The sequence below is a fragment of the Pseudorasbora parva genome, chromosome 3, assembly GCF_024679245.1.
Source record: "Pseudorasbora parva isolate DD20220531a chromosome 3, ASM2467924v1, whole genome shotgun sequence".
NCBI classification, from domain to species: Eukaryota; Metazoa; Chordata; class Actinopteri; order Cypriniformes; family Gobionidae; genus Pseudorasbora; species Pseudorasbora parva.
Window position 1 is genome coordinate 22954925 of NC_090174.1, and position 25602 is coordinate 22980526.

At 38.0% G+C, this 25602-nt stretch overlaps 1 protein-coding gene across 3 annotated transcripts in view; it reads right to left on the bottom strand.

Annotated features, from left to right (window-relative positions):
- Window positions 1-3053: 3053 nt before the first annotated feature.
- Window positions 3054-25602, bottom strand: part of rasgrf2b (Ras protein-specific guanine nucleotide-releasing factor 2b) — a 92336-nt gene continuing 69787 nt past the window's right edge. For all 3 annotated transcript variants that reach the window (XM_067438179.1, XM_067438178.1, XM_067438180.1), the window contains 11 exons: window positions 25251-25340; window positions 22433-22539; window positions 13032-13144; window positions 12825-12885; window positions 11003-11106; window positions 10714-10798; window positions 9097-9294; window positions 8931-9010; window positions 8712-8829; window positions 8535-8603; window positions 3054-5182 (listed from right to left, as the gene is read on the bottom strand). In XM_067438179.1, coding sequence (XP_067294280.1) covers window positions 5090-5182; window positions 8535-8603; window positions 8712-8829; window positions 8931-9010; window positions 9097-9294; window positions 10714-10798; window positions 11003-11106; window positions 12825-12885; window positions 13032-13144; window positions 22433-22539; window positions 25251-25340 — 1118 coding nt within the window. In that variant the 3' untranslated portion in view covers window positions 3054-5089. The remainder of the gene's footprint in view (window positions 5183-8534; window positions 8604-8711; window positions 8830-8930; window positions 9011-9096; window positions 9295-10713; window positions 10799-11002; window positions 11107-12824; window positions 12886-13031; window positions 13145-22432; window positions 22540-25250; window positions 25341-25602) is intronic.

The following is a 25602-nucleotide window of genomic DNA, read 5'->3' on the forward strand; positions in this document are numbered from 1 at the left end:
ATGTTACTTAATGAAATGTGGACCCAAGACGAGCTACAGGAATGTGCAAGCATTAGACTTTGGTTGATGGACTCAATCTATAGCCTGACAAGCCAGACCCACATCAAGATGTTTGGTCTGGAAACTCACCATAGACAGAGCTCAATCCGAGGGGCGGGATAAATGGTTGTCTTTCAGACTCCCTCTGCACGCGAAGGGATAGCGCTACAACCAACCAGAGCAACGAAGGTGAAACAGAGCTTGTTGATACATTAAACATTCGCCGTATCCAGTCGGTAAAACTCCGAACACATCTTCCCTTTTTAAGAATGACTTAAGTGCTGTTCTTTGTTCTTTTCTCAGAGAAAAGCTTAACTCCAAGTCTTCCAGAGTCGCAGTCAAAGCTGATTCGAAAGACCGCCGCCGTTCGCCAGTTTCTGTGTTTACTAGACAACAGAAGCACGCAAACGCAACTCGGCCGTCGTCATTATGGCCCCGCCCGCCGACTCTATACACAATATGATTGGCCCGTCCAGATTGTGAGGAATACAGCTCAGAAGGGTATTGAGAGTTCCTAGACGACACTTGCGGGCAGATTAAATTTGCTGCCGCTAGGTTGCGTCTAGATTTCTAGGCTACTCAATCTACTCAATCGTTTTGAATCGGACGTGATTTTCTCAGCGTTTTGTTCAAATTGTTGCTCTTTTTATGAAACTTACCCATATTCAAGTGGTAATAAAAAAGAAAGCATGAAGCTAGAATATTTTTTTTAAATTTTATACAGAAGAGGGTCTGCTTATTGCTTGCTCAGATATTCATTAAACAAAATATTCTATGGGCTATTACATTTTTGTGAAAATTGTCAAAAATCCTGGCGGTGCAATGCTGGCAACTTTTTTAAAAAGCGCTGGCGGGGAAAGAGTCATTTGACATCTAGCAAACTGACAGTTCCAGTAGTAGGCTAATAAAGAAGATTTATCTTGAACTGCAATGGAAACTGGTATGTATAAACTATAATTAAACAATTTAATAATCAATTAAAAAGGAATTTATACCTGTATGACTGGACTGGCACGATTTGGAAAATGTATGTCCGATCGATTCAACTGCAGGTGCCATCTTCTGGCGAGACATGGGAATTCATTGAGCGCGTGACTCTCACAGTGCATTATGGGTATTCTCTAGCCGTTTAGTGTACATCAGTTGTACACTTGCTATTGCGGTGCATTGTTGGATTGAATAGGTGGTGCACTCAATAACGTCCACTATGGTTTCGGACACCGAAAATATTGTCCTATTTTAAGGGTATAGGGGGCAATTTCGGACACAGCAATAGTGTCCAAGCCAAGCTCCTGTGTCAAGGCCGTTGAGGCGATCTTCCCTGGCTTCCTTTTAATGCCAGCACCCCCCTAGTCTCTTCATCACCCTGGTCACCTACCTAGCACCTTCCACGACTCCAGGACGCTTTTTCTTGTTCTCCTTTGTGCGCTTCCTATAAGCAGCCAACCATGACAGCAACTTACTTAGTTCTTCCATTTATTGTCTGACAGCTCTCCTGTCCCCATGCTGAGACTTTTTTTGTGAAATTCGGGAGTATAGCATAAGTGCTGCTGCCTTGTGTGCCGTGAACATGATTGATATTGTAGTTCTGAGCATGCATTTAATCTCACAAATGCAAACAGAATATTATGCAAATGTAAAATACCACAAATATACTTTCTATTTAATCTCACTTGATGTCTTTGCTGCTGACCTTCAATTATCCAAAAATGTTTTTTTATTGCTGAAGGATGAGTTTTGAGCTTTATTTTCCTGCTTCTAATTCTTCTTTAATCCAGAATTTCAGCAGAGCTAAAAGGTTTGTGTGAACTGTACCCTCTACTGTGCAGGTGTGGATGTGCATTTCTTTCAGCTTGAGGCTTATTCATTTAAAGGTGCACTATGTAGTATTTTTGCAGTAAAATATCCAAAAACCACTAGGCCAGTGTTATATATTTTGTTCAGTTGATTACTTACAATATCCCAAATGTTTCCAAATATTTGTAAATTGTGAGAAAATTGCTATTTTACCCAATGACCCGGGACGTGTCAGCATAGCGTTTGAGGGAGTCGCCTGTCAATGTCGTCATATCTGCGGTACCCTCGGTTTTATTCTGCAGAAGCGCTTTTCTCTTAGCAGTGTGAACATGTCACAGCAGCGAACACACAGAGTAACGTCATAACATCATTTTAAACACACTTAAATGTATCTACTATGATAAACAGAGCTGCTTTACCTTATAATCATGACCGGAAAAGCGGAAGTGCGGGCGCCCGGCGAATGTGTCCGTCCCGTCATAATAAAAGTCCCGGTGCTCGCGAGGCGGGTGTTTGTATAACAATCGCTCCATGGGCCGTGCTCAGCTCTACAACACTCGGTCCCGCTCTGCTTCATACTACAGTAACATAATAACCGCATCCATGAGCTGGATTTCTGCCGGTGTCCTATTTTCCACCGGCTGAAAGGTGAAGACCACATGTCCCAAGATTCTGCGCTCAAACTTGCCGTCATCAAACTACACCTTTGTTTAGAATAGGCGACATCTAGTGGACAGAAAGTTGCATAGTGCACCTTTAACTTTTTGTGTAAAAGGTCCTTTATATTAGCCAACAATAGAAAATTGCCCAAAAGTATTGTAACACATTACTTTCCATAAAAAGGGAACTAAGTAATGCAGTAATGTATTGATGTATAAATGCATTACTTTTAAAAGTAACTTCCCCAACAATTTACCCGTGCAAAACTAAGATGGTTCTAGCATTCAAAACACACTGTATTCTGGATCTCCATTCAGAGAAAATTCTCTTCTAAATGTAGTTTTGTCAGATGTTTACAGCTGTTATGTTTAGTGGGACAGTGTGTGTGAGGGATAAAATTAAACTGGTATTTGATGTGCCCAGCTCAAGCATTATCTGGTTTAATACCAGAGCCAGGCTATGCTCATCCCTTCCTTCCTCTGTAGGATTATATATACCGAAAGAGTCCTTGAAATCTATCGATGATATTTGAATTAATGTAATCATTTGATTAGTAATTTAGTGTAGATTCCATTGTTTGTTTATTTGAAATGAAAGCATGGAATTGAAGTACTGAAGCCATACATTCAAGAGAATCAGTGATAAAATAAAGAGGAGGGGAAAATAAGGGAAAATAGTTTGATACATTAATGTACAAAAAGCAGTTTTCACAGAAGGAATCCAACCTGGACATGCAAAGACATGCAACATACCAAAGCAATAATTCTGTATGCACACATCACACTAAACGCATAAAAAAGAGAAAAATTGACAAAGGATTGTAAATTAATCAGATATGCTACATTTTTCTTAACACATTTATCAAAATGTAACAATTACAGGAGTACTTGCAGAAATTAAAATATCACATGGCGATGGATGGGGACAAAAATCACATTATATCGTAAACCCATTTTGACACACTATATACAAAAAGGGTCAAATAAATATGCCAGGAAATAAATACTACCGTCACACTTGCTTTAAAGATAACAACGCTACATTGATGAGAGTGTAACTCGTACCTTTCCAACCCACTCACCTCTGAGATCACATTCACACATACAGGACACGCTCTCATGCATTTCACACGCTCGCACATAAAGAATAGAATTCCGTCCCACTCTGAAGAAAGGAAGGATCAGACAGAAACAACATTGTCTTCATACAGCACAGTGGTAGATATATATTTATGGCCAATTTGACAGTTCTCTGCCAGTCTATGCATATGAAATCTCCAGCTATTATGATCAAAGTATTTAAATAAAGAAGTGCAGTCAAATGAGTTAGAAGTTAAATATATTCATCTATCTGTTTTACTTGAGGTTTCTAGAGAGTTTAAAAGAGGCTACACAGCAGCTGAATGACACATGACCACAAAACATGTCTTGCAATGCATTTTCCAACATGCGATCACTGAATTTTTCATGCAAATAATGGAGAGCCCCTCTTTTCTGGTTAGCTGACCAGGAGGGTCCTTACATTAAAAAGCAGGAAAGCTTTGATTATTGAAGAACAACTTGAAGATTCAGAATTGAATTCCTTTCATTTAGTTAAAGAATCATTTAACGACAATGAGCTTTTTCTCCAATAGGGGGCGGCAAAGCCTCAACTTACTGTAAAATCACATCTCTGAAAAGGTTTGCACAATAACTTTTTAACACATGGATGATGCAAACTACGGCAAGTGGAGTTTATCTGCAAGCGGATGCGTTTCAAGTAACATGTTTTAGAATTTGAGAAGAAAATGCTAATTTATATTTGTATTTATTTGCTTAAATAGTCTGAATATCTCTGTTCTGTCATTTGCTACAGAGGCCAATCATTTGATAATATCATAACTTTCAAGCATTGCTAAGACATTAGTTTTCATTTACAAGTGAATGTGAGAAGGCACATTTTTTTAAAGAGCCCACATCGCTTCAGGGGGAATTACGAAATATAAATATCATCTACAACTGGTTAGTATTTTAAAAAGCTACTACATTCCCATTACTTAGAAGACTGATGTATCTTTTTTTAAATTATCATGTGGCATTTTGGTTCAATGCAGCCAGCTGTTGGCAGATGGGAAAGCACATGGAGTGTAAAGTTGAGGCAAAGCACACAGCAAACCCACAGTCTAGTTCATGCACAAAGTCACTACCATTACCAATGAGGGGATGTGCCAGGGGCCAAAGGCCCGGGGGCCACAATACACTACATACGAACTGGCTAATAGCTCTACTTCTGTACATGCTACATATCTTCAACCACTCTCTTCCATCTGCTATACCCTGAAACTCACTCATGACCCCTGGACTCTGACAGTGGCCAGTTTTCATCCTTCTTTCCTTTATTTCCACGACCCTTCAGGTGACATTGTGGTGGTGAGCACTGTTTAATACTCTCTTCCGAATCTGGACCCTCTACCCTTCCACACTTTCAAACGAACATGTTCCCTCCATCCTTCGCGTCCCTCTTTCTCAAACATTAGGCATGCTTCATGCCTTCAAATCATCCCAAGAGTGAGAAGCACATTTAGATGGAAGCTGCCAGGTAGTGAGGTTGTAGTTCATGCAGGAAGCCTGGGTTCAATCTTGAGAGACAAGTCATACAGTGTGTCCTCATCCATAATCAAGGTCTTATCCAGAAGATACTGTGTGACCTGGACACGAAAATAGTACATTACATGAAAACGGTTAGATTACAGATTACTAATTAGAATAGAATTAAATTACATAAAATATATAAATAAAAATGACACACAGAAGTTTAAAACAGTTAATAAAAACTAGAAAGAACAGGACGTGATGATTCATCTGGAGTCCAATATGCTCATATTATATTATAAATATATTTAAAAGCATCTCATACACACAAAAAGTAAAATACATTGATTTGATCAAATATGCAGTAAAACAGCAATAAACAGCCATAACTGTTTTCTGATTTAATATATTTTAAAATGTAATTTATTTCTGTGATTCAAAGCTGTATTTTCAGCATCATTACTCCAGTCTTTAGAGTCACATAATCCTTCAGAAATCACTCTAATATGCTGATTTGGTGCTCAATAAACATTTATTATTATTATTATTATCATTATTATTATTATTATTATTATTATTATTATTATTATTATTATTATTATTATTAATATTATTATTATTATTATTATTATTATTATTATTGTTTGTGGAAACCAAAATATTTTTTCCAGAATTCTTTGATGAATAGAAAGCTAAAAAATATATATATATATATATTTGTATTTTTTTTTGTAAAATTATAAATGTTTTTTCTATCACTATAAATAAATGTAATGCATTTTTTTTTAATTTAATTTAATTCCTGAATTATATATATATATATATATATATATATATATATATATATATATATATATATATATATATATATATATATATATATATATATATATATATATATATATTAAATGAACAGTGTTTTAATGATTTAATGATACATTTCCCATTACTCAATTTAACTGAGGGAATAATTTTCCTCAAATCATTCAAGTTTAGTCTGTTTGCCTTTTTAAGTTACTAGTACTTAAATATTTATGCTAATTCAATGAAGATACCACATTAGGTCAACTTAATTAAATTGTGTCGTCAGTTTCCTCATTACGTAAATTAATTGAGAGAATCACTTTCCTCAAATCATTTGAGTAGTCTCAATTTATTAGAGTTTACAGTGTATGCACATGAACTTTACACATCCCATTCTTAATCCGACATCCCATTCTTAATCTGTAGGATTTCATACGGAGTTGGCCCACCCTTTGCAGCTGTAACAGCTTCAACTCTTCTGGGAAGGCTTTCCTCAAGGTTTAGGAGTGTGTTTATGGGAATTACTTATAGAATATACTTTTTATAGAAGTGCATTTGTGAGGTCAGGCATTGATGGTGGACAAGAAGGCCTGGCTTGCAGTCTCCACACTAAGTCATCTCAAAGGTGTTCTATCTGGTTGAGGTCAGGACTCTGTGCAGGCCAGTCAAGTTCCTCCACACTAAACTCACTCATCAATGTCTTTATGGATGTTCCTTTGTGCACTGGTGCATAGTCATGTTGGAACCGGAAGGGGCAATCCTCAAACTGTTCCCACAAAGTTGGGAGCATGAAATTGTCCAAAATGTCTGGTATGCTGAAGCATTAAGAGTTCCTTATACTGGAACTAAGGGGCCAAGCCAAACCCTTGGAAAACAACCTCACACTATAATTCCCCATCCACCAAACTTAACACTTGGCACAATGCAGTCAGACAAGTAACATTCTCCTGGCAACTGCCAGATCCAGACTAGTCCATCGGGATTGGTCACTCCAGAGAACACACCTCCACTGCTCTAGAGTCCAGTGGTGGTGTGCTTTACACCACTGCATCTGACACTTTGTATTGCAGTATTGCATTTGGTGATGAAGGCCTGGATGCAGTTGCTCGGCCATGGAAACCCATTCCATAAAGCTCTCTACACACTCGTCTTGAGCTAATCTGAAAGCCATGCAAAGTTTGGAGGTCTGTAGCTATTGACCCTGCAGAAAGTTTGCAACTTCTGCGCAGTATGTGCCTTAACATGAGAGGACCCCACTCTGTGATTTTACATGGCTTACCATTTCATGGCCTAGTTGCTGTTGTTTCCAATCGCTTCCACTTTGTTATAACAGCACTAACAGTTGACCGTAGAATATTAAGTAGTGAGGAAATTTCATGGACGGACTTATTGCACAGGTGGCATCTATCAGTACCACGCCTGAATTCACTGAGCTCCTGAGAGCGACCCATTCTTTCACAATGTTTGTAGAAGCGTCTGCATGCCTAGGTACTTGATTGTATACACCTGTGGCTATGGAAGTGATTGGAACACCTGAATTAAATGATTTAGAGGGGTGTCCCTATATGTTTGGCAATATAGGGTATATACACATAATTTAATAAGCATTGATCACTATAAATTGCATCTGCAAATAATAGTCATTGAATGTCTCTGAATGGTAGTACAGACCAAAATACAGAGAACACACTGCATACCTGAGATCAGTGTTCGAACTATATCGTGGCCTTTGGGGGAGCCCACTTTTCGGGTGTGTGTGGGGTGGGGGGGGGGGTTGTGCGCGTGGAAGAGAGGACGTGTATATTCCTTCACACACTGGTGAACGGGTCAATCTATTGCTTAATGCATTGCGGAGACTCTTAATATACAATTTACAATCATTTAAGAACATCTTTGATTTTAATGAAGGAAGAAAAAACAAGAATTGATAGGTCAAAAAGCCCACAAATAGTCTATAAACAAAGCATCCGGCTGTCTTTGAGTTCACATGAACGGTTGAAGTTACTCGTCATACAGAAGAATACCATAATTCCTCCATTTAATTAACGTTAGTCTTATTAGGACATCGATAGTCGCGCAGACCTATATCAACCCAGCCACAACACATAATTGGGAATAACATGCCTTATCACAGAATCGACCACAGAGGCCTGGGGTCAGCTTCCTTTGCTGTTCTTCCAGAAATCCAAGATCAAGAAGTGGTGGATATTCGTTTTAGTTTTTTCTACGAATCTTTGCGTTGACATGTACTAAACATGAGTGGAATTTGCACCGCCAGCGCCACCACACCTTGATGGTCATGACAAGAACAGCATGTATAGTTATCTTTATGAAAGTGAATTAGATTTAAACTGCCGTCATGCATGAATTAATTATATATTTTTAGCAATTTTACATATAATAATCCACGATGATCACATTACAGAAAACTGAAATTGCACCTCAAAATAACACGGTGTCAATATTTTTGAGACCCCCCAAAATTTCTCAAATCACGTTTTCAGGGGAGCCCATGTCTTATTTAGGGGAGCCGAGCTCCCCCTAGCTCCCCCTTAGTTCGCACCCTGCCTGAGATCAATCAAATGATGTATAGTAATGTTACTGAAGCAACAGGAATAGATGGAGGTGTCAGGACTTAATCCAAATATGAATTATTTGTCTAACCTTTGGTTGGTGCTCAATTCTGTAGGGAGTTTGCTGGAACTGCCGGATCTCTCGTATGATGTGAGATATCTGCAGACAGAGTGTCATGATTTATCAGTCTATCCACATCATCTCGAAGATAACTGACACAAATATTAAATAATCCCAGAGAAAATGATCCAGGATATAAATTCGTACCATTCTCATCTTTGAGAAGTTAACCAGACCTTCCTCTGTGAAATTTGGAGTTCCCTCTTCAATAAATGCGAGGTCTGTCAAGTACATCCCCAGATATGGAACACAAGGTGGATTACAGCTGCAGAAGACAGAAATGGGGTCACATACAAGTCATGCAGTATAAAACTATGAAGGGGAGTAATAATAATGTAGGTTTCTCAAAATGTAGCAACAGCTCACTTTTTTAGAGTTTCCCTCAGGTTTTTAAACCTTCCCTCAGATGACACAGTCTTTTGTAGTTTGTCCATTAGTGCTTTAGTCTGTTTGAAAAAACACAAGTGATGAATAATTTACAAGACTGATATAATCTACTGCATAAAACGTTACAGTGCAGTGCATCTCTCACCTGTTTGCACACTTTAGCCCATGTCTTCTTTAGCCTGTAGATGGCGCTCCGATTAAGGGCAGATGTGATCTCCAAGACACCATTATAATTGTTGAGACAACGGCAAATGTCAGCCACTGCTACCCATTTTTCAATAGAGCTGGCTCTAGAGCCAACATCTGTGTGGCTCATGATCTGAGAGGCCACGAGATTACTCATCTACACAGAGAAAGAGAGAGACATTTTTATAACTGGACAGAGGGAGTGTGTTGTCACACTTCTTTTTTGCTCAAGTGGAATATTTGACAGAGTATGATTTCTTTTGAAAATCAATTTCTGTATGGATACACACTGTATCTTAAAGTATTGGCAAAAAAAATAAAAAATACCGATTGTGTACATTATTGGAAACAATATGCATTTCAATGAACAAATTTTGTGACAACATTTTCCAATACTGTATATTTGTCATATTTCACAGCCTACAATTATGAGACATTAAATACTTCTGTATGTAGATGTTACCATGAAAATACCATTGTTGTGGCAAACAAATATTGTAATCAGAAAATATAAATTGGATACATGTATCACATTTAAAACTCGTATGAAACTTGCCTCAAGGAAAATGCAACATGACTTGTTTTTGTGAAATCTCCTGTTCTTTTAAGATTTATTTTTCGATAAATATCAGCTCAGGAAATCCTGCTGAATAGATGATATCTCTATCTTTCTTTAAAAAATTACAATTGGAGTAATTGGAGTAACAATTGATAAATACAGAATCATAAAAACTTTTCAGCAACATTTCACTTAAAGCCTTTTTGTATAATGTATAATGCATAACAAATTAATTAATAATGTGTTATACCATATTATATATTTTCATAAATAATTGTAACCAAATTTAAAATGCATGATATTTGCAGATACCATGTTAAATCTGAAATTGGTTGTGTTTAATGCGTTACACTTTCTAAAGGTGTAACACTAAATTGATAAGTATTATAATGTATTATAACTTTAGTTACAATTATTCATGAGAACATACAATTTATTATAATGCGCATTACAAAGCATATTTAATGTATTCATATACTTTTATCATGCATTATAAATAAAAGTTTAAATTGAAGTGTTACCAAATATTCTAATGTGGGAGCTTTTAAACTGTTTAAAAGTAAAATATAAGACCATTAGAGAAAACTAAGTGTAATTATCCATTTGACTCTACCTTATACTTACTGACGAAAATGCGTATAAATAATACGATTGTGCGATCTTGTGGAATGTATACGCCAAAATGAGTTTTGCCGTGCATATGGTGGGCCTACGTGGTTTTTCGCATGCATATGATACGCACTTTATGGCGTATTCACGAGTTCACACTTACATCAAATTAAATAGAGTAAAGATAATGCGTATTTGGCGTGCTGTCCAGGGGAGGGCTCCTGGCTCGGAATTTTTCGAAACTTTGTAGCATTAGCACTCCAAAACTAATTTTAGCGTATCCATTCCATGAGATTTCACACTCGTACTATTGAGATTGTGTTGAGATATAGTACACTTCCACATGTGACAACTATCCCCTGTATCTCCTATAACTAGCTAAGATAGCTGATAGATATATGTACTCACATCATTAAAGTGCTGACTTGTCTTCATGATATATGGAGTTCTCTCTGTCTTGTCTGTCTTCATCCATCCTTGGCCCAGGAACTCCCTGCAGCAACAACACAGTCAGTGTATTCTGATAGATGTGGGTCTGCAGAGGCTTCTTCTCTCATGAACAGGAATGAGCTTTTTTTTGAGGCCCATAATGAAAATGTTCAGTAAAGCTGACATAGATTTGTTCATGCATTTTTCTCTAATGCCTTTAGAGGCTTGAGGTCCGCATCTCTCTGTACGGTGTTGAAGCTCTACTCACTCGTAGGGAATGCTCCTGAAGACGATGTGATCAAGAAGAGTGATTTGTTCAGCTAGCTCCATTGCAGACAGAGATTCGAAACACTCAGCCTTTGGGCATTCCGCCTGGATGAGACGAACAGACACATAAAAATGTATTTACTGTGATAAATGACCCTGCAATTGTTTAATAACTCTACTTTCAGGTATTATAAATACAGCATATCAAGAAAGTAAAAAAAATCCTGTATTCATTACTGTGTCTATTTTTAAATTTTTTCCAGTAACTAAAAAAAAAAAAAAACCTTTTTTGACGTTCATGTTCATGCTGCTCTTTTCTTGTGTGTGTGTGTGTGTGTGTGTGTGTGTGTGTGTGTGTGTGTGTGTGTGTGTGTGTGTGTGTGTGTGTGTGTGTGTGTGTGTATGTGTGTGTGTGGAACAGACTGGAATTTAAATCAATATTAAGGGAAAATATTGCTTTATGGATGTGGTCATCATTCACTTTCACTGCAAAAAAGAGCAGCATGAACATTCTTCAAAACACCTTTGTTGTTACATAGAAGAAAGAAAGTCGTAAACTACACGCAAAAAAATGGGGTGCAATATTCCTTTAACAATTATATTCATGTTATAATACAACAGTCTTTAATGGCAAAGTGCAAAATACAATGCTGATGCTGATTTGATGGCTAGAAATTACACACATTTGTATACATCTATAAAATGATGAAAATCTATAATTAAACCGCCAATTAGCAATGAGTGACTGCTGGTTGCGTTTTCTTTGGCACAGACACTTTTCAATTAACACAGCAGGTGAGGATTTCAGAAGCAAGATAAGGGTGTGTGTGTCCAGGCAACATGTTATCAAAACATGCCCTAGCGCGCGCACACACGCACACACACACACACACACACACACACACACACACACACACACACACACACACACACACACACACACACACACACACACACACACACACACACACACACACACACACACACACACACACACGCACACACACACGCTGTGTTTGTAATTAGTGAGCCCACTATGGTGCTGCCAGTAGCACATTATATCACACAGCTGTGTGTGAATACATTTATTTGCCTTCAGCCTATAAACAGTGGTACATAAAAAAATATAAAAATCAACTAATGTAGCTCACTCAAAACAACAAAGTGCTGCATAAAATGTTAGTTAAATGTACAATAATAGCATTGTAATAGCATGAATATGTGGAACTGACTGCATAATAAAGTACACCTGTTTACAGTGCATGCCTCTTTTACAATATTAATAAGCATCAGTCTCATCACATAAATAGTTCTATCTGCCAATGGCCTCCTTATCCAACAGGAGAAAGCAATCCTAAAATTGAAACCCAGCAGAAAACACTAGTGGGGCTTTGAAATGTAATAGCATGATCATTTACAACAATACGTGGATATTTCATAAAGAAAACACTCCTGAAATGTCTTTTAGAGTGTGTTTCTATGTGCGATGGTGTTGCTGTGTGTAGAGTTTGCATGTGGCGGACAGGCGCTCCGTCTCGCTGTTTGAAGTTGTAATTAGAGTCCTGCTGCTCAGAGATTTGCAGTTTGAACATGTAATTCAGTCCCTGAGCCGAATGCTGCCTCATGAGGCATGCCAAACTCTGCCTTTTTTGAGATCTAAAACTTAGAAGATGTGGTCCATCAGTCCTTCCATCCATCCATCCATCCATCCATCCATCCATCCATCCATCCATCCATCCATCCATCCATCCATCCATCCACCCACTTCTCAGGCAATTTCAGTGGATCTACACACATGTACAAAGACTACAACATATTCTCACCATCTGAAGGATGTCTTCAATCTTCAACTGCGCATCATCCAGGTCATCTTGAGAAAGGGCACTGGGGGGAAAAAAGCCAACTTCCTCTAATCAGCTTTCATGTTTGCCTTGGAAATAAAATCTTGAAAAAGATCTACATTTATATTTAAAGATGTCCAAAAAGTGCTTTAGTTTTCATGTGTAAGAGGTTGTTCTTATGTAACCTGCCTTAGTATGTTTGCGGTGGCTTTCCTCTCCTGGGGAAGAAGGTCGGGGTCTCTCAACACCTCCTCTAGCAGGCAGATCACACCCATCTTCAGCTCTCCATTCATTTCAAAGTCCTGAAACCCACCACACACATAATATCACGTTCCACAAACATGAGACCCATGCATAATAAATTAAGCTAAGCAAAGTCTAGTGGGTTGACATCCCCAGAGGACTGAAATCAACTACTGGGTGAATCTAAACTCATTTCCCTGAAGTATTTCACACCCGTGTAGATTCTGTGTGTACACTGCAAAATATTTTTTAATAATAATAATTATGTTTTCCAGTAGAAACATCTAAACTTTGCAAACAATACTGCAATAAGGCTACAATATTGAATACTTGTTTACAACATTTACATTTATGCATTTAGCAGACGCTTTTATCCAAAGCGACTTAAATTGCAATCAAGGTACACATTTTTTTTTTACATTTGGTCAATTCTTACAAATAACATATCTTGAATTTGAACATTTTAATGAGAGCTATAGCTGAGCTGTTTACAGTCTGCAATGTTTATCTCCTCGTCAGAGCATTAACAGCAGCATATCTTGATTTTTTTTTAATAATATATTATTAAAAAATGTAGTGAGATTTTTATGCTTAATTTACCTGTGGGCAAATATAATATTGTTTTTATATTTTTTTATATGGAAAACAAGAACAAAATATAGGTTAATATAATTATTACATGCAATGTCTTATTTGGGGCCATTGTTTTGGGGCCATATTTTAACGATCTAAGCACATGGTCTGAAGCTCATGGCACAGGTGCGGTTAGAGCATGTCTGAATCCTTTTGTTAGTTTCACGATATAAAAAATGGTCAGCGCTTGTCCATGGTCTAAAAGTTTTTCCCTAGTCTCCTAATGAGCCATGAGTTTTGGGTGTAACGTGCAATAAACCAATCAGAGCTTTATCTCCCATTCCCTTTAAAAGCCAGCTGTGCTTGCACCAATTCGGATTCGATATTTACAATGCGGAATTTGCGAGTGGAAAGGCTGAACGCTTCTCCAGAGAGGAATCCTTTCTTTCTTTTTTAAAAAAGGGTTATTTTACGTGCTGCTTCGTGTCATTGTGTGAGTTTACGTGCGTTGTGCACCTTCCTATAGGCGCATATTAATAATGCGGCCTTTAAATAACAAAAAATGCAATATTATTGACTTTAGACCAGGTTTTTTTTTTTTGGTCAATGGCGCAGTCGTTTTCAGTTGCCTTAAAATAGCAACGCACCAACAACGCACCTGAACACACTTTGTTTTCAGACCAGCGCGCCCAACGGCGAACAGATGGGCGCGACTGCAAATGATAACTGAAAGTGACTGCGTCGGGTTGAAACTAGCAAAAACAAAAAAAAACACTTGCGTTGTGCCTGGTGTCACATTACACCAGGTGTATGATAGGGCCCTTGCTGTTTAAGATTGCACACTTTCCATTAGCGCTCGTCAGAACAGTACCTTATCTCTGCAGTTTCCCAGTGCACTACTAATCAACAGCTAACCAAGTCTTTCTTCTGTCTCCCTGTGCCTGCAAGCACTGCAGGTGGGTGGCTATAATCTCTTGTGTCACAGTTAAAGCATTCTTCACTTCTGGCTTCATAAAGCCCCGCATCTATTAAACAGTCAATGTTCTTTACTGGTTTTCCCCATTCACTTTTAGGTTTATTGTAGAAATAATTTGGCCATCGGGACCAAAGCTTTCGGCTAGTTTGATCTCTCCGTGTTCGTACCATCTGTGTTTAGAGCACTTTGCCAGCTTTTGAGCTTCCTAATAATCCTGATCCTGACACGAAAAATATAAATACTCCTCTGCAAAGGAATAGTAATCCAAGATAGCATAAGCGACATGATTTAAACAAACCAGTTAATTAGTATATAATATTCTGTGCAGCCTTTCAAATGCAAATGCAAAAACCACATGAGTGTTTGTGTGCTGTTGTTCTCAGAGTATGAGGACTCTCATGTTCCATATGCTAGACTGTAGTTAGCATAATGGGCAACTTTGCGTATTCCTATTATGCAGTACATTTTCATGTCCCTGTTATACAGTGGATACAAAATTAATGTTAATATATTTGCCAAATATTCTTCTTCCTGCTAACAGAAATAATAAGACATGGCAGAAGAAACAGTTTTCTGATAATTTCTGATAATTCTGTGAGGTTTGTACACTCAATAATTTAGGTAGTGGACCATCTTGGACTGGCAAAACAGTTATGTTACAAAACCACACTCGGCCACTGGCTTTTCTAGTAGAGAACCTTAAATGTATAGTAAGTTTGGACTAAATATTAATCTGAATTAAAAAATAAAGCAGTACCAGTAGAACATCTGGAAACATCTGGTAGAGGATAATTAATGGTACAGCTGAATCCTCAGTTCTATTATTCACTTGTGGAGTTTTTCACAGAGATTCATGCAAAACACTCCAAGATCCACGTGATTTACCCTGTAGGCCTATCATTGCATACCACTGTGAACGGCACCTGGCTGCTTCTTTTAGTTTTAACTGTCCAAAAATGATTTGTGTTATGTGAAATAAAGATGAAATTAAATATAATATTACATGAACAACTTTGACTTGGATAAGATTTTTTTTTTATGATAATAAAGGTAAATTAAAAATATTTATAATTATTATAATAGTGTATACAGTGCTGGGTAGATTATTTGATTCCAAATTACATGACAATAATTGTAGAGTTAGGAACACAGACAAAGGCGTAAGCTAGTCCCAGACTAAAATGCATGTTTTAGCGGTTTTAACTGAAAGCAAGTTGCACTGACATAATATCTTAAAATATGTCAGTGTCATTGTTTTGTCTCAAGATGCATACCAGTAATTCAGTGTTTTTGATGTTTAATATTTTTCCATGACATGTTTTTAAAATATACTTAAATCTCTTAAATGAACTAAGGCCTAATCCTGGTTTAGTCTAAACCCTGTCTGTGAAACCAGGTTTGAGGTAATATAATCCGATTGTCAGCAGCTGGAGTGCCCATGATAGCCACCAGAGGGCACTCCTCCCCACTCCTTTGCTCTTCCATTATGAACTACATTTTCAATAATCCATTGCTTGGACTCATTATGTGTGATTGGGTTCAGCTGTGTCTCATTATCCTGTTAAGATCAGCCTATTTAAGCCCTGTATTTACCCACTCTTTGCAAAGTATTGCTTAGTGTCACACTGCAACTGTGAACTTTAATTTTATCATTTATTATTATTGACCTAAATTATTAACTTGACATCTCAGTGGGACTTTTAAGTAAATTTATTAAAGGGAACCTATTATGCAAACTTCACTTTTATAAGGTGCTTGAACATAAATGTGTGTTGGCAGTGTATGTTCACAACCACCCTATAATTGTAAAAATCCACCCACTCCTTTTTTTATAAATCATAAGCAGTGTCTCAGAACAAGCCATTTGCTGCTTCCTGCAGTGTGACATTAGCCTAGTAATCTAGACCCACCCTAGCGGCAGCAAATCTAATCTGCCGCGAGTGTCGTCTAGCAACTCTCAATACCCTTTTGAGCTGTAAACGCCAAACTCTTGCCGGGCCAATCACATCGTGTATAGAGTTGGCAGGCAGGGCCATAATGACGACGGCAGAGTTGCGTTTGCGTGCTACCAGTAAACATAGAAACTGGCGAAGGGCGGTCTTTCGAATCAGCTTTGACCGCGACTCTGGAAGACTTGGAGTTAAGCTTTTCTCTGAGAAAAGAACAAAGAACGGCACTGAAGTCAGTCTTAAAAAGGGAAGATGTGTTCAGAGTTTTGCCGACCGGATACGGCGAATGTTTAATCTATCAACAAGCTCACCTTCGTTGCTCTGGTTGGTTGTAGCGCTATCCTATCGCGTGCAGAGGAAATTTGAAAGACAACCGTTTATCCGCCCCTCGGATTGAGCCCTGTCAATGGTGAGTTTCCAGACCAAACATCTTGATATGGGTCTGGCTTGTCAGGCTAGTGTGACATCGCACTGCAGAGGCCCCGCCCAGACGTGTTGATAGACACTGACATACTAGCACAGACCCCTCCCTCAGAGAGCTGTTCACAGTTGGCCATGTTTATCTCCTCGCCAGAGCATTAACAGCAGCATTCAAGTAAGAAATGTGTTCTTATTAAAGCTACTAAAGTTCAGTCAGTCAAGAGCAGTGAGTGAATTTCTGTTTATCTTCTGTTGTTTGATTCATATTAACAGCAGACAAAGCAACAGGTACTGTATTACACTGCTTTTACTTTAGTAAAGTAAGACAGACAGATCTAATATACACACAAGATTTCTGTAACTTACTTGCTGCATACGTGCTCAGGCACAACCAACTTTTTTCATGTGAACTTTGTGTGTTTCTGACTTAAACTTGTGATCTCACAGTTTAATCAAAATAACACATGCAAGAGAACTATAGTTTAATAGACTACTCACAGATGTGCTGACATCTGTGCGCATGCGACAGGAGCATTTTGTGTGTTTAAGTTGAGAATGATAAGGATTTAAAACGCATGCCATGCAGATGATAATATTTCATGATGATGAAGAACTGCAATGTCACATGGTGTCTGCAATAGAGATGATCATTAAAACAAACAGATATCATGTTTGTTCACTGTTGTGAATGAGATGTGTAGGCTCCATCCTCTAGCAGCTCATTTACATTAAAGGACCCACACACAGAATAGCTTGTTTTTCTTCAATCCCAAAATTGCCATTTTCAAAATGGTATATAAAATTATCTGTTAGGATTTTTGATCTGAAACTTCACAGGCACACTCTGGGGACACCTGAGACCACCCGTCCCGTGTAACGCTCGCGCGCACAGCGTTTGAAGCCGAATTTATGCGTCCCGCAAATTGAGACCATGTCACGCATAATCAATGCTTGCTCAAAAAAAAGTTGGTCGATCTATATCCTCGAAGAAGCCCAGGCAGCCAAACGAACATTACTTGACAATTCAGCACGCTACTGTTGCCACCCCCACCCCTCCTCAGTTGAACTGCCGACTAGGTTGTCAACTTTGTCATGACAGCGCACGCACGTGAAGACACACTGGGAAGAATTTTTAGATGCGTGCTTTCCAACTCCAAAATTGTAGTCTGAGGCACCACCATCTTCAATTAAAAAGAGATGGTGTGTGTGAAACCCAACTGGCCCCTACCTTTACGTCAAATTCACGAGTTCACACTTACATCAAATTAAATAGAGTAAAGATTATGCGTATTTGGCGTGCTGTCCAGGGGAGGGCTCCTGTATATATATAAAAACAATATTTATATTGTTTTTACCTCTTGTACACCACTCCGTCCGACTGATCCGAGGGTGCGCGTGCGTGTTTCCTGTGGTGTACAAGAGGTAAAAACGATTTAAATGCTGTTCGTTTTCTCACACAAACCGCTCGTTTCGTGTCTTAGGCCATCAGTGTGTACTTACGATGGGGGATTGTTTAATTTGGACGTCTCTGTGTATGCTCTTTGAGGTGGTGACCATAGACCTGCATTATGTGAGGCACAGACAAGAACGGTTTGACCAAAAATGATCAAAATTGAAACTACTGGGGAAACAAATACTCCTACATCTCGGATGCCCATGAGGTAAGCTAAAACATATCAAAATTTTATTTCAAAGTGAACTATCCCATTAAAATGTATTAAAATAGAAAATAATAATTTTAAATTGTAATAATATTACTGTTACGGCGCCTATTTTTCACGTGACACGCAAGCGCGTTTGAACAGTTTCCAGGCAAAATAGAATTAAAAAAATTTAATGTAATTTTGACACAGACACTTGAGCGTGGCATTTTTGTTGCGTGTCAGCCGCGGGGCAGCTGCATGGCGTTTTCTATGCCTTTGCATACCAGGAGCTTGTCTGATGCGGCGCTGCTGCTGCTAGTTGACGTACAGGGAAGGCCTATACTTCTTATTAAACATAATATAGTCTACTGATACAGCAAAGACAACGTCAGCACTCAGTAGTATTGACCATACATATCTATCTTTATTTTTATATACCAACCTCTGTCCTTCTGGGTTCCTTACCTGAAGACCAAATCTGCCCATCGCTTCCTCATCCACAACTATTCCCTTCCCCAACATGTACATTCAAATCTGCCCGTCACTACCCTCTCACCTCTGGGAACAGTCTGCATCACTTCCTCCCACTCACGACTCACTCTCAATGTCTTTCTCATCTTGCTTACAACCTACTTGTGGGAGCATAGGCACTAACAACATTCAACATCACACCTTCAATATCCAGCTTCAGACTCATCAACCTATCTGACACCCTCTTTACCTCCAGAACATTCTTCACAAACTCCACCTTCAGGATCAGTCCAACTCCATTTTTCTTCCTGTCCACACCATTATAAAACAGTTTAAACCCTGCACCAATGCTTCTAGCCATGCTCCCGTTCCACCTGGTCTCCTGGGCACACAGAATGTCAACTTTCCTCCTCTGCATTAGATCTTCCAGTTCTCTGCCTTTACCTTTTATTGTACCAACATTGAAAAGTCTCTATTTTCAGTCATAAAAACACCTGCCTTTCCTCTTCTCTCTCTGCCTACTGACACACCTTCCTCCTCTCCTTCTTTGACTAACAGTAGCCCAATTTCCACAAGTGCCCTGTAGGTCAACAGCACTGATGCCGGTTGTTGTTAACCCAGGACCCAGCCGATGCGGTATGGAAGTCATATTCGTGATTCGCATAATGAATTTGGCAAATAAATTCTGTCTGATGCCCTTCCTGACACAACCCTCTCTATTTATCCTGGGTTGGGACCGACACAAAAGATACACTGGGGTGTGACCTCCTGTGGCTTGAAATCTGGTGTTTGATGGAAATAGAAAGTTCAACAATAAGTTTTGAGTATGTGTAAATTTGTGGAAGGGAATGATGAGTGAAAATGAGTTTAACAAGAATGTTCCTGATTAAAAATCAGGGAACAATGATTAAAATGGATGTTATGAACGTGTTTGAGAAAGAAATGAAGGAGAGGTTTCTAATTAAGATGGTACATGTATGTAGGCTGTAAACTGAAGGATGTTTTATTTTTATTTCAGACCACTATTGTGGATCTGAACATTTTATTTTATTTTATTTTATTTATTTTTTCAATTATCTTTACAACTGTTTTAACTATTCCTTGTTTTTAAGTTTTAAATTCGTACACATGGTATTCTATTTTCTCAATAATATGTTACCACTATTTTAATTAATTTCTATGTAAAACACTTTGAATTGCCATTGGGTATGAAATGTGCTATACAAATAAACTTGCTTTGCCTTGCTTAATTAGAAAAAAAAATAACTTAAATGATTTTAGCAAATGGCTGTGGGTCTGAATACTTTCCATACCCACTGTATTAACTAAATAAAATAAATAAATGGTAAATGGACTGCCTTTTTTAACAGACCTATGGCCATCCAAAGCGCTTGTCAGCCATGCAAGGCGCCATCCAGCTTGTCGGGAGCAGCTGGGGTTGGGCGTCTTGCTCATGGACACCTCGACACTTGGTCAGGTGGAACTGAGGATCGAACCACCAACCTTCCGTTTTGTAGAAAACCTATATGAACCACTGAGACACTGCCACCCCAATATACTAAAATAGCAATGTCCCATGATAGCACTTTGAAGTATATTTGAGCAATTTTTCACCTCTCTCTTTCTACAACCAGCATTTGTAAACACTCATGTTTCTCTTATCCGCATCTTTCACCTGTGCAACCATAAAGGTCACTTCTCACAAGCTCTCTCTGTGTGACTTTGTCTTGCTGTTCTTTAGATTAAACTGACAAAGGGTTAAAACAAACCAATGCAATTATCCCACACTTTGCCTTTACTCAAACAAAGCGAGGTAAAAGCTGAAAAATAGATGCTTATTATAAGAAAGCTGCACGTAACCGCAATTATACCGTAATTATTTTGATTACTCCTGTGACTGTGTGTGTGTGTGTGTGTGTGTGTGTGTGTGTGTGTGTGTGTGTGTGTGTGTGTGTGTGTGTGTGTGTGTGTGTGTGTGTATTTGAGTTTTGCTGTGAACAGTTGTCAATATTAATGTTATAATATCCTATGCTTTGACTCATAAAAAAGGTGGCGGGGACTGAAATTATTTTTTATCTCTATGAGTTAATGGTCATATTATAACACAGATCAATATGATGAATACCTGGCTTTAAAAGCAAACCAAGCACTGCTGAATAAAACGGAATCAATAAAGATACAAAAATGCAACTGTATTCCACCCATTAACCCTTAGTACTTTTTCCAGATTGCATCGAGACAATACAGAACAGAGCATGATAGATTTCAACCCATACCATGATTCATTTAACAATTACCTGTAACGTTTTGATTTAACATCAGTCCTGGTGTTAAGATACATTTCGGAAATGTATCAAGATCAATAATAAACAGTAGATAGTGTTAAATGCGGGCATAAATGGGGTTCAAAATGTTCTGTGATTCAAACTAAATGTATTAAAAATGCATTTGATCACATCACATTTGTAGTGCAATGCTAATCAATCCTGATGTGTCCTCTGCTTTTTTTCCCCCCGTAAAAGCCCCGTAAAAGTGTGAACGATTTACTATTCCAACTGAATGTGCAGATACAAAGTCATTTGTATTCCTCTGAAGTGTAACATAGTGGCTTATAGGTTTTGCAAAACATTGCTCTGTGTATTTGTGCAGTGTGTATTTATTTATTTTATATATTTCTTTGCAGTTACAAATGCGAGACGCATGTCAGTAGAACAAAAAAAAGCACAAGGTCTAGAACTTTGTTCAACTTGAGTGCTGCCTATTTAAAATCTTATTTCATGTGAAAGATGTTAAGAAAGACACGAGACGGTTAAAGACGTCTCTAACTCAACCATTATCTAAGTTTGGGGCCAACCAATAATATGAAAAAGTAAAAATTCTATTTAATCAATCTTCATATATCAATAAAAATATATATCAATATTCTTTTGAATCCATTTGGTTGGATGCCACTGGCACAGAACTTGCACACTTGACTTTTATTAGCCTCTCTTTGAAGACATGCATTTTGATCCAGTAGTTTCTGTGTTAATTAAGGGTTGGAACTGTTTATATAAGGTAATAGGTTTCCCTTGTGAAAGTAACATGGAAATTGTGAAGAAGTGTTATGCTTCCTCTGCCCTGTAAAATATGAGGCCTGGGGGTTTACCATGTGTTCACAGTCAGAGCCTGGACTAAAATGTTAAAGTGCCTGTGATAAAATATCAGTCAAGCAGCAGGGAGTGAGAAAATACCCAGATGAGTGTGACAAGGTACATAATGACAAGCAATGTGTCTGTGATGAAATATACTGTAAGCTGATGCTGAAGGACAAACCTGTGAGTGTTTGGAGACCCAATGGCGCAGGACATTCAGAACTCTGTTGGTAGCCGCACGACGTATAATGAACTCCTTGTCACAAGTCCGCTCAGAATTATTAAAGACTGCAAAGGAATATACACAATGTAAGGGTAATACAGTCCTGTAATATCCAGGCTACAATTTTAGATTGTACAAAAATGTACATATGGATTACACATGATCAAGACCACATTTGATAATGTATTGATAATGTATTGAGCATATTTGATAATAGTGTATTTGATAATGTATTATTTTTAATACATTATACACCGATCAGGCATAATATTAGAATACACTGATTATCTCCATCACAGCACTTGTTAGTGGGTGAGATACATTAGGTAGCAAACATTTTGTCTTCAAAATTGATTGTTAGAAGCAGGAAAAAGGGAAAGCGTAATTTGCGAGTTTGACAAGAGCCAACTTGTGATGGCTAGATGACTGGATCAGAGCATCTCTAAAACTACAACTCTTGTGGAGTGTTCCTGGTCGGCAGTGGTCAGTATCTATCAAAAGTGGTCCAAGAAAAGAACAGTGGTAAACCAGTAACGGGCGTGGGCGGCCAAGGCTCATTGATGCACGTGGGGAGTGAAGGCTTGCCCCAGTGGTCTGATCAAACAGATGAGCTACTGTAGCTCAAATTGCGCACAAAGTTAATGCTGCTTGATTTGGCCTCTAAATTCCCCAGATCTCAATTCAATCAGGCATCTGTGGGATGTGTTGAACTAAAATGTCCAATCAATGGAGGCCCCACCTCGCAACTTACAGGACTTAAAGGATCTGCTGCTAACATCTTGGTGCCAGAGACCACATGCAGCACACCTTCAGGGGTCTAGTGGAGGCCGCATGCCAAGATGGGTCAGGGCTGTTTTGGCAGCAAAAGGTGGTCAATATTAGGTCATAATGATATGCCTGATCGGTATACACACACACACACACACACACACACACACACACACACACACACATACGTGTCATTTGCCTTACTATCAAATTTACTTCTTTATAGTGCAATACTGTACAACATAAAAATAAAATGTTATTACTGCAACTACACAATGTATAATACAATTGCAAACACAGCACCACTACCTGTAGTTGCAGTGCTGGAATGGCATAACTTGAAACCACAAAGTGGCATAAAAGAACACAGAATTACAGTTGTTTTTTTGGATTGCTTAAGCACGATTTTCAAAACAGGGCTCGTGTTTTCAAAACACTAAACACAATTAGCACAACAACACACCCAATTAGCAAAACACTAGAGATCCTTTGCATAATTAAACACTCTTGTAAAAACTATACACTTCTGTTTAAAAACCACACTTTGTTACCATATGAAACACACGTTTCACATTACTATACTCTGTTTGCACGAGTTACACTCTGCTGTGATAAACCTAAAACACTTTTAGCACTTCTACTTCCCTATTGTTGGAGGCTACCATCAACAAAGCACAAATATAATGTAAATCCACCAAACACTACACAACACCAATGTAGCAGACTGAAGAAACTCATTTATTTCTCAACACGCCCAAAATGTGGACATGGACATTCATAATACTGTAACAAAATGTCACTTTACATATCGTACTGTAAGTTTACTGTATTAAAAAAACAGACATTGTCTCTTGGCCTAGCTGGATCTGGCCAGAGATTTTCATCAACAGCGCAGACAATGTTGTCATTAGCAAGACACCTTGGAAAGAAACGTCTTGAATGAAGAATCCATCCTTGCTTTGCATCTGCTCACAGGCCTCCTCCTTGGCCTCCTCGTCTTACTCTTTCTATTGTGCTTGAAGTCACCTGCTGCTTTTTATAGTGCTTATACACCTGATTGGTGTGTCTACAATTAAGCAAACATGTGTTTGCACAGCTGATGACTGTGTTGAACCAATTGTTTAGACAGTGCGGTAATTTGACAGTCAGTGCTTTGGTATTGCAAGGAAGTGACTTTTAACGACTATTAACTAATTCAAATTAATTCAAAACTCATAACCACAATTACATATTGCTTAATAAATTACTTAATGGTCATGTGCCCCAACAAGTAAAGTCATAACATAATGATACCTTTATAAATCTTTAGTTAATGATTAATTAAAGCAGACAACTGGAAGTTTAAATGCATGGCTTTGACCCCTTGTGGTAATTAACACATTAATTTACATTATTAGTTAATATAATATGTTATTAAGGAATTAATACATTATGACACATTTAACTAATAACGTTTTAATGATTACATAATCTATTAATCATGTAGAATCTTCATTAGTTGCTGATGCAGTAATCATTAATAAATGGGTTAGTTCACCATTAGTAATACGTTAACTCACGATTATCTGTGCATTAGTTAAGCATGAATTAATGCATATAGTGCACCCGAATTGTAAAGTGTTACCAGTTTTTGCAACAAGTTTGAGGTTGACAATGTGCTTATAGTTGTGCAAATATGGGCTGATGTTTTGCTTCTTGAGTGTAAGGTTTTGCTAATGGTGTACTACTTTTAATTTTAGTGTATAAGCAATCCAAAAAAACTGTAATACAATTATTTCTGATGGTATTTAGTAGGATTTATGATTATGGTTTTTAAAAGTTTATTCTAATTAAATTAACCTTAATTCAACATCAGTCTGCTATTCCCGTTCTGATGTTGAAAATTGTTGAGGGCTAATAATAGAGAAGCTATTAGACCTGAAGAAATTTCAACAGCTGTGTGTAAATTGAATTTCAATAGCATATGAAGCTTTGCGCATCTTTTGGCTCTGTGAGTGGTGCAGTGTACCTGGAGGGCTGCTGTGTCCAGCTGCTGCTGTGGCAATAGCAAATGCAGAGGCTGGAGAAACGGAGCAACGCGAGTTCTCAGCTGACTGGACTAGAAAAAATATGGAGAGATTAATATTTTAATTCATCATAGGATCAAGTCACGCAAAAATTAGTTCCACTCTAAAGTCTTTACAAACCAACGAACACAAATAACCCATACAAAGGTTTTGTGTGATTAATAGACCAATAGAGTGGACTTCAATAGCCTCATACATCAATAGTTCTATTGTGTCTCATAATAAGGCCATGATGTCAAACCTGCACGTATCAGTTGACTTCATTTTCGGTCATTACACAAAGTATAGAATGGC